Source organism: Nelumbo nucifera, chromosome 1, assembly GCF_055504915.1.
Source record: "Nelumbo nucifera cultivar China Antique chromosome 1, China Antique-T2T, whole genome shotgun sequence".
NCBI classification, from domain to species: Eukaryota; Viridiplantae; Streptophyta; class Magnoliopsida; order Proteales; family Nelumbonaceae; genus Nelumbo; species Nelumbo nucifera.
Genome location: NC_142649.1, coordinates 86,022,317 through 86,033,015, shown reverse-complemented (window position 1 = coordinate 86,033,015; position 10,699 = coordinate 86,022,317). Strand labels below are relative to the sequence as shown.

The following is a 10,699-nucleotide window of genomic DNA, read 5'->3' as shown; positions in this document are numbered from 1 at the left end:
TTATTTTAGATGTTTTTTGCCAAAAGAAACATTTAGAAATGATTCCTTAGAAATCAACACTTTGTGAGGCGTTCTTTGGAAACACCCATTTTCCATTTTCTATGAAAACACTTTTAGTAGAGATAAACTCTGATATTGTCACGTTCTTTTCAAGGGTTTCTTGAAAAATAAGCTCCCCTGTTTTATTATTATTATTACTATTATTATTATTATTATTATTATTATTGTCATATGTCAATGCCACATAAAGCCAGCCAGCACTTCAATAAACATTCCCTCCCCACCAAACTCTTAGAATAACTATTTATTCCTCTACAGTTTTTTTGAGGAAATGGTAACACGCATGGTCACTATGATATGGCAAGATATGGAAAATAGAAACCCTAAGGTTATGTTTGATTTGAAAGAAAAGGTAGGAAAAAGAAGGAAAAGACAAAAAAATCAATACAAAAGTTGTAAAGGTTTTTTTTACCTTTTCCTTCTTTTTCCTAAATTTTCTCTCAAACCAAACATAGCCTAAACGTTTTCACTCATCAAACGCCCCCTTACTTACGTCAAAATATATATATAGAAATGACATATAGCTAGCATAATTAGAAACAAAAGGGTATGAGTGGAAAACAAGATGAATTCCGGAGTAAAATTGAGCACAATTGAAGGGTTTTTTTCTACATGTTTTTGAAGAAATAAAAGAAGGCATAGAACATCATTACACCCCAAGAAGATAAAAACCGAAAAGGGTACAACAATCAGACATTGAAGAGCCCTGACAATCTTGTCTTTCATGCATCCCAACACACGAACCCCACTTCCCACCATCTCTTGCCTCTCCCCCTCCCCTTTCCAAGCAATTTAGACAAAATTATAAAAAGAATTTAATGAAAATACAATACAAAAAGAATCACCACCACCGCCACTACCCCTCCCTAAACACCCACCCAAGTAAAACAATCTTCTCACCCAATCTTTTCCCTAACATTCAAGAAGCCATAAAGTCCACGTGTCCTTTTCCTACCCGCCAACCTTGTCAAGGACCCACCTACACAAAAGCAAGACACATCACGTGAATGCGCAGGTTAGCAGAATGCACCACAGCCTCATAGCCTTCCACCTCCCCCCTCAGTACCCACACTCCTCACTTTCTCCCTTTCTTCCTCAGTTCAGCAACTGTTCCTTCTCAGTACCACCACCAGGACCAGGGTTGTCTGAAGGAGGTGGTGGTCTAGTATTATTGCCCATCTTCTTTAGGTTCTGTTGATTATGATACACTTGCCTTAGTCTCTCTATCTCCTTCTTCAGTGCTTCTTGGTGAGCTGCATTTATGAAGTAAGCAGTTTAATTCTCTCATCAAACGGTTCTTACTCCAAGGAAAAAAAAGGCTCTCACTTTACCTTTCCTAATAAAGTTATGGCACATAAATGCAGTAACTTTATCACAGAAAAGATAAATACCCATCAATGCTTTACCAAAAATAAAGCATATATGTCGTTGGGTTGTTCCAAAAATCCACCCAAACAACCAACCATCAAACATGTTGAGAGAATTACAGCTATTCTTGTTGCTCAAGTTGCAAAATTTGCAGAGTACTGTTCATGAGCAACCCACGAAGAACAATATAATCTTGCTTTAAGCTTAATTGCTAAGTAACTTAACGCTTACCGTCTTTGAAAATCTTATCTTGAGCGAGAGCAGCGATCCGTTGCTTAAGAGCACTGTTGTCCACGTTAAGAACTAAGCGTTGATGGTCTAGAAATGCAACTCTTGGTGACAATGCTGATACTTCCGTCTTCATTAATTCCACGTTTTTTAGAAAGCAAATAGCTCGAAGTCAGTAGGTTGAGAGTATATGATAACCAAAATTCAGATAAGTAAGGTAAATTAGTGATAATTGATGTGAGTAAGAGATCAATGAGATTGAATTGTCTCGCACCTGTAATGTTGTTACACTCCTTTCGAGCTCGGAGATGTATTGTAGCTTCCTCACTCGCGACCTCTGTGCAGATTGCCGGTTTGCTAAAATCCTGATACAAAACCACCCCAAGATGAACAGTTGAGAAGTAATTAAGATAATTCAAGGACTTCAACGATATGAGGCTTGAGGGTGGGAGATAAGCATATAGAATTCAATAGCATTATCAGTTTGTTACCTCTTGACCCTCTTGGGATCGACGATAGGTTCGCCGGTAGAAGATAACGGCGGGGGGACTTGTGGGTCTGGTTTACACGAGCTCTGGACCTCGGCAGATTCATTCCTTTCCTGCTGGTCAGAGGGCGTCGGCTTTTCGTCGTTAATGCTGTTGTGATCCGAGGGCGTAGAGGGGTTGGACGACGACCCCGTCGGAGGTACATTCCCGGATATGTCGTCAGAAAACATAGACATGAGCTGCTCGTCGTCCAGCCTCTCGAACTCATTACTGCCAGGCTTCAATGAGGACGGAGAATTGCGACATTCTTCAATCATGGGAGCTTCAAGGAAGGTAATTGAGTCGCTGGCAGACCTCCGGTGAGCTCCACGCTTCGCCGACGAGAAGTCTAGGAATTCGTCAACCCAAGAGGGCTGTTGGATGGTGCTGTGCGTCAAGCTGCCCATGCCGGGCATCTTCTGGTGAGGAAAATTAGGCCAGTTGGGTGCCATGTTTGGGATTTTGGGAGGCAACTGTGCCATTAATTCAATCTATACAACAAACACAATTTAAAGGGAAAGAGAGGAAGAAAGAGATGACGAAAAGGTGTAGACAGAAACCAAATGAAAGAAAACCCAAACAGACACCAACCAACCAACCCTACAAAACGTTCTTATACACAACACAAACACAATTCTTGGGATATATGATGTTAGCTAGAGATGAGAGCGACAACAACGTAAGCAACACAAACGACGACCACCCCAATAACAACGCTATTCTGCTTTTGCTTCTGCTGATACTGCTGCTACTTCAGCTGAAGCTTGCTTGTGCTTGTGCTTGTGAACCGCAGCTAGCTCTTGTCAAATGATTACACTTAGAGTCTGACGTTGGTGGTGGACTGGTGGTGGCGGTGGTTCTCTCTGTCTCCGTGCATTGTTTGTTCTCCTTCCTTTCTTTTCATCATTTGTATGAGTTTGATTATTTTTGGCTTCTCTTTTTTAGGCCCAGAGGTTTCGGAGGGGACGGTCACATGGGAGATTGGGACAGCTAGCTACAGCTGGGGAGGGGTTGGGTCTCAACGGTTTTACTGGAAAGTCGCACTAGTTTAATAACTGGCGGAATCAGCGACCACGTGCCGATGTGACCTTCTCTTTGGCCGGAGCTTATAATAATCTCATAAGTAACATTCACCAACTTTCCCCCCATACACCCTTCCCCTACACACCGAAACCCTTCATGGTAAACCTAGACCGTCGGATCAAACAAGTGGGTCACCACCATTTGATGGATCTAGAGACCCCTTTTGGTTATTTCTATAGGTATTATTCCTATTTCCTACCCTATAATAAATAACAATACCTTATAGTTTTGGATTGACCCACTTGTTTCTTGTTTCTTGGTGATTCTTCGGTTGATTGAGTAGGAGAGGAACATGGGATATAAACCCTTGAGAAGATAAAATATAGTGTGGGATAGTGCTAGGGTGGGCCTTGTGGGATTTGGGAAATGAGCTGTGAAAGAAAGAAGGGAGCTTGTTGGTATCATCATATCATGTCCTGCCCATGTGAACTGCTTGCACGCCCCCACCTTTCTTTGCTTTGTCCCAAAACCATGCTCACATGGTGGCAATGTATTGCGCCACTTTTCCTTTCCTCACTGTTTCTGGACACCTTCAGCTTCAGATCGATTTAAATTGGCATTTTTGTTGTTAATTAATGGAAGTTTTGAGGGGACAACAATAATGATTAGAGAAAAAGGTGGAGCCGTGCTTAACAGAGAAGAGCTTCTCAGAACTCCCTCTACCGACATTAGGACTTTGATTTTGATTTTTTGATCGATGCCCATCTTAATTAAAAAAATAACCACTCTATTCAATTTGTTGATCCCTTTGATGGGATTATAATTAAGTTAGAAAACCCAAAAGAAGGAAGAGAAGAAATTGCATTGATTGGGTGATCCTGACCATTCAATCAGTATGTTGTCTTTCAATTCCTTGGTGAAGTATGTATATATTCATAGAACAGTTACTGTATTAATTCTGTTTTGATTTCCCAAGCTTGGTTTGATTCGGGTACATTTACATTGGGTAAATTAACCAAGATTTTTTCGAGTCAATCTTGGGTTAAATAAAATGTTCATCATCTAATTGGGGTATGGCATGTTCATATACGGTCAAGTTGGACTGATCAGACCGTCCTTTGTCCAACTTGTCGTCCGGACTATGGACCGGTTTTTGATAAATATGAATGTAGTCATGTGGTAGCTGTTGCATGTATGTCTAGGATCAGACCTAGTGGTGTCCAGTCCATCCATGTCCAGGACCATACACCTTAATTGTTTCCAGGCCATACTGATGTTCTGTGTACCTTAAACAAGGAATCAGGAATAAGGAACCATATCCATTAAGTTGGGTACAGATTAACCTTCAAAACTCTCTCTCTCTCCACATATGTTGATTTTTCAATAGAATACTTTAGTGGGTTTTAATGGAATTTGAGTTCCCAAAGAAAATTCCAATGTGCCGTACAAGGAGGGAGGACATTTAATTGTATGGTTGGTGGTGGAGTATGGAAAAGCACTAGGGCATGCGAAGGGAGGGGAGAAGAAGCAAACCAGACATAGTAATTTAATCCCTTTAAGTCTGAAAAGGAAAGGCAGATGTATATAAAATAGTAGTAGATGGAGATCACCGCTTGCAACCATTTGTGGAAGCTCTCTGTATGGATCCCATGCATACACCTCATTATGAGCCGTCTCCGGCCTCTCTGTGGCTCTGTCCTAGTTGATTACTGGTTAATTGGTTATAGACAAACCTCGTCAAGTGGTCGAACCAGGCTAAACTTACATATTTTATATAGATTTGTGATGGGAGTCCACCTTAGGAGGACAACCAATGTTGTCCCTCTTCTGGGTGAAAACTGTTTTTGTTCATTGACTGTGACCTTCACAGCTTTTACTGTCTATGTTCCAAGCTGTGAGAAGAGTCTTATTGCTACTTCTTGAAAGCTCCAAAGTGATGCTCAAATTGACACTCCATGTTTGTGACACCTGGCAAGTTAAAGGACCCAAACAGCAATCACCAGTAGATGAATATGCTTATCCTTTACTGGCCTTGTCCAACTGAGAGATTCAATCATTTACTGGATTACTTTCCCTCTTTGTAAAGGTATTCTGGTGAAAAAAAAACAATAATAATAATGTTTTGAATAGGGACGACAGAGCCGTATCAGCAGTTGCATCCCCACCAGGTATGTGTTGAGTAGCCATCCAACCACTGAACATGGTCAGAAGAACTTTTGTTTGACGTGACATGCCCCTCATAAACTGTAAATTGCTGTTAATTATGAAAATTTGAAGAAGAATTAGATTACTTTATTGGATAAAGGTGTCCATGGAAGAATGAAACATTAACGCTATGTTTGGTTTGAACAAGGAAAAGAAAGGAAATACAGGAAAACCTATACAATATTTGTAAATGTTTTATTTCTTTTTTTTTTCCTTTCCCCATAGATTTTATTTAATTATATTTAAAATGATAATAATAGATTTTATATATTATATTATAATGGATCTATATATAAGAAATTCAGTGTGTACATTTACATTAGTTTATTATATATAAAAATTGAAAAGTAAATAAATTTTTAATTTTTTTATATTTAAAGAAAATTTAAAGTGGAGTCAAATTAAATCCGAATCCATTAGGATTCGAATTCAAATGCTAGGTCTTTAAATCGGATATGCAAGCTTTCCATAACTGGATTGGCATCGGAGTTTGCTGAATCTAATCAGATTACAACCCTAAACCATGGTGACGAAGAAACAAAAATTCACTATAGAAAACAACAATGAAGAATACAAAGTTGTACAATCTCACTCTCATAAAAAATTTCTGTTTGCTTTTAGGGTTTTGAGAGGGGGGAAAGTTGGTTAATGGGCTTTTGGTTCCCACTAATCAAGATATCCATGTTCTTTTTTCATATTTACATGGGGTCCATAGAAAATTTGTTTTTCTTGGAAAGTGATACCCATCTCTAAGGTGGGTAAATAACTTTCCCACTTGGGGAAAAGTTGGCAATACTTGGATGGGACAAAAATTCCCCTTTTAATAATCAATTTTATGGATAAAACGACTATTATCTTATTTACCTAGGAAATAAAAGAACATAAATATATACATTTACTCGGGTAAATGCATTTATCCGAGTAAATAACTACTTCAAAAGTGAACGGGCCTAAATAACAATACCCCCGAGCTCTCATTTATACACTTGTTCTATCTTTTTATACAAGTAAAGATACATCAAATAGGGGTCGACTATGATATGGAAAAGATATGATATCCAAAAATCAACTTACCAATAAACTAAAATCATAAACATGATAAGAAACATGGTGTTATTTATCAAAATTCATGGATGGGTTTTAATTGATCAAAACTCTTTCCATACTATATCTTTTCTGCATCATAAATTTTTCCATCAAATAGAAAACCCCAACAACTTAACATAACATATTCGAGTCAGTCCATAAACTGAAAATGGATCGTCCATACGGGCTCCGCTTCCACCGTATATTATTATAAAATTTTGCCTCATGGAAGGCTTTTCTCCACAAATACGGATTGGACATGGAACGGGGTACAACAAAGAATTTAAGGCACAACACAACAACTGGACATTTGATTAACCAAAGGGTGCTCTATCAATTGAACAGTCTAGATGGGCCTTTAATTCCAAGCTTCAAAACACAGAATGGGTCAATAAATTCCTCCCTCCTAAGAATAAAAGAAAGTAGAAAACTCTGTGGAAAACCCTAAACTTTCTTCACTTCAGAGCTGCTTGTTTTTGAATGATATTCTTTCCTTTCTTTTCTTTTTCCTTCAAAGGAGGGATTGTACTCACACAGGCATGTGGAGGAAAGACCCCATATTTAATTAAACCCACCACACCTAAGAGATCTCTAATCCCAAAAACAAAATAAATATCCTCATGTGGATACAACTGTTTAATTTGTTTGCTCATACTCCTTTACACAATTAAATTTAAAAAAAAAAAATCTTACATATTATCATAGAATTATTCATTACAACTATACATACAAACTAATAAACAAAAGATTTCTTATCTATGCAATCTCCGAAGAGGGGCCCATCTAAAACTGGGCCCAGTCTCGTGACCCACAACGTACATGAGAAGTATCGAAACAGGACGCTTGAATCTTGATCATTAATTTATTCAGTTTATTAAGATGGTGGTTAGTGATTTATTTCTACATTTGCATAAATTTTTTTCATAATTTAACTTGTATCAGGAGGAACCTCACCTCGGTACCTGTGGACATGAAGTTGGACTTAAATTTTTAATTCCCCATAAGGTTTTCTTTTTTCCAGAAATAAGAAAAGAACAATCAGAGCCAAAACAAACTGGTTTTATAAAATTAACAATACCTACTAGTCTACACGAGTTTTAAGGAACTGACGCACATAGAGACTCGAGAGTTTGGTTTGCAAAACCTCATTGCCACGTCATCAGCCACGTGCAAACGTACCCTCCCCTAATATGTTATTGCCACTTGGCTATACATAATATGCTTAATTTGATGATATATGAAGGAAGACTATTATTAATATAGATGCAAATGCAACGCAAGGATCTTTGGGGCTGTTACTATTACAATAGGCACTATTAAAATCTTGTTTTGGAGATCTGATTTACCTGTAAAAACTACCAAAGAACATGACATAGATGTTTGGAGGAACATTTAATAGTCATCCTATATAGCTAATTTACTACAGTCAGGTGGTACATCGTTATTATCTAAGCCTTAGCCCACCAACTAGGTTGGCTCAGCTACTTGTATCCTGTTTTTGTCATTCTGTCTGGTTTAGTGTCATATTTGTTATTTTCCTTGCTATTTCAACCTATGTCCATTTTGGCCTGCCTCTGCGTAGAGTATCAATGAATCAATTTTGGATTGTACCCCGTCCATATCAAAATTGAGGACCACTCTAGACCTAATAGTCTAAAGTGTTTATTGGATTGGATTAGACCTGATCCACCCATAATGGATTTATGTTGGATTGGGTCGGATTGAACCAATATCTGGTTTAAATTAGACCAGACCAAAATGGTCTAATGCATCCATCAGATTGGATTAGACCTGGTTCATCTGAAATTGACTCATATTAGACCGGATTGGATTGGACCAAATCCGGTTCCATTGACACCCTATCTGTGGGCCTTATTGCCCCCTTTTAACTTGCAGGAAGGAGGGGGTGTTGAAGGCATGAAGAAGTTAATTTGGATGATTACACTAGGGCATAAAAGTAACTCGCATTCCTTTACAAACTAGATAGTAGTTGGAAAACTGGTCCAGATCTGACAGTCGGATCATTCAAAGTCAATTGGTCATCAAAGCTTTATTTTCATACAAAATTTTCAACTCCATCAAGAATGAGTCTGGATCTGCTCCTCACAGAGCGCTCTTCACACCGATTTCATGGCATGTCCTGGCTACACATAAGGAACATCTTCTGTATTTGTATTTATTATTCATGGGAAGATATTTCTGATACATGGTGAGATGTAGCTGTGAGGAGCAGATCCCAATTCATCAAGAACCATGTCTTGGTTGAGCCATTCAAACCATTAAGAATGAGTGGTTGAATGATCCAATGATATATATATATATATCATTAAGTAATATTTGCTATATGTCAAATCCAATTTCAATCGATTGCATTAAGGGTGTCATATGGTCTATTTAATTTTCATTGATTAATATTTTACAAAATATATTTTCTTGTTTTATAAAGGGTGCATTTAACATTCTTTATTTTAAGAATTTATCACCTTTTTGTAGTTAAAAACTCAGTGTTCATGAAGACATATTAACAGTAAAAAGGAGATAAGTCCTGAATGCCAAATGCACTTGCCATCAAACTGCTTAAGAGTTCACATCTTTCACTGCACAATGCAGTTGATGCACCATAGATTTTGCCTTACATATAATACTGTCGTTTCTATGGTAAAATATAACGCTGCCTTTGACAAAATGAAATTCAATCCCATTTCTGCATTCATTATTCATAATTTAAATGACTATTCTCTTTTCATTTTTCCGGACTTTTGGGATTCAGAAAAATGTGAAATTTGCAATTGCAACCTTCCGAATTCTGTACCACAAATCAAATACTAGCAGAGACCTTATCCAGTTATCCTCTATGTGATAAATCCTAAATACACTCTTACCTTTTTCAGAGCCTTCAAACTTACATCAGAGCAATGCTTTCAACTCGAGGTTGACTCGGCCGGTTGGGTGGTGACCTGGTCACGGTTCCGGTCTAACCTTGGTCCTGGGAGGCTGGGAGCCAACATATTACACAGAACCATTAAATTAGTTAATAAACCCTATGACCCACATAGTTGAACCATTAACCCGTTCATCAGGTTACCAAGTTTTGTATTATTTTATCTTTGTCGAATATTATCTATTTTCATAAGGTCAGGAGTTGACCCAATGACCCAGATTGTTGAACCAGTGACCCATCTACATTAAAGGAAGGGAAAAGCAGTTCGAATCAGGTTTTGAAACGCCGCACTCAGAGAATCTCTTCACCTTAACCGTCAAGGGCCTCTCTGGCACATGAGTGGTCCTCAATGGCTCCAATAATGGAAATAAAACTATACTGTTGTAATGCTATTTAACAGAACTGATTCACCATACAAACTGCCCTCAACTTCTCCCATGTGATGTGAGGCGACAAACCTACTTGCAACATTACAAGCTGATCAATGCTCCCAATCAGAATTCCGACCTTTTTTTTTCTGTTGTTGATTGGTAGAATTTCAACTGTTAATTATAAAAACATAAATTCCACCAAGCACTTATCTAGCGTGAGCCCATCAGAAGAAAACTATGCAGAGCAGATGCTTGAAAATCATATTGATTTAAACTAGAGAGAATGCACACTTCTTGAGGGATCGAAATCTGGCGACACAGTAGAGCCCATTTCAGAGAAGTTACCAAAACTAGCTTCAATGGAAAATCTAGTCCTCAGCTCAACGACAGTATTTTTCAACTCTCTGGGGTTTTCACTAAACACAGCTTCATGGATTTCCGTATGGGGCCAACCTTGTAAGGCCGGAAGCCACTGCGGGAAAACCCTCTCAAACGGGCAAATGGTACTAACTGGTGAAACCTCACCATATTTACTGGTGAAGTCTCACACCAAACTTCTGCTCTCTGTGGCAAATTACTGGTGAAAGCCTAACGCCAAGCTTCTGCAACTTTGGACTATCTAAAGCTAAGGTCCCCTTCATATATGTTTTCCGTATGCTGGACTTTTTGGCCTTGCCCCACTTCGCGATCATGGATCAACTTTAATCTGAATGTTAAATTCATCAAATCTACTACTACTTGGCTCTTTCCAGTTTTATTTACCAACTTGGCTCAAGCACTGAAAGATCAAATACAGTACAGTAAAGTACCTTACCGAATCGTTGGCCTTTTTTTAGGATGGTCATGGTGGTCCTGTTCAATCATTTACAACAAAGCAATCAGCTCCTCCT

The 10,699-nt window shown here is 38.4% G+C and overlaps 1 protein-coding gene across 1 annotated transcript; it reads right to left on the bottom strand.

The window, feature by feature from the left end:
- Positions 1–610: 610 nt before the first annotated feature.
- Positions 611–3,098, bottom strand: LOC104599525 (basic leucine zipper 34-like). The gene is made up of 4 exons (XM_010262103.3): positions 2,148–3,098; positions 1,931–2,021; positions 1,660–1,786; positions 611–1,313 (listed from the first exon to the last, which is right to left on the bottom strand). The coding sequence occupies exons 1-4, from the start codon at positions 2,663–2,665 to the stop codon at positions 1,156–1,158; spliced, it is 894 nt and encodes a 297-aa protein (XP_010260405.1). The 5' UTR covers positions 2,666–3,098; the 3' UTR covers positions 611–1,155.
- Between the last annotated feature and the right edge of the window lie 7,601 nt (positions 3,099–10,699).

Coding starts and splice junctions, on each gene's coding strand:
- LOC104599525 (XM_010262103.3), bottom strand. CDS start 2,665: ATGGCACAGTTGCCTCCCAAAATCCCAAACATGGCACCCAACTGGCCT. Junction 2,022..2,147: donor GATCCCAAGAGGGTCAAGAG/GTAACAAACTGA, acceptor GTTTTGTATCAG/GATTTTAGCAAACCGGCAAT. Junction 1,314..1,659: donor AGATAAGATTTTCAAAGACG/GTAAGCGTTAAG, acceptor TCATAAATGCAG/CTCACCAAGAAGCACTGAAG.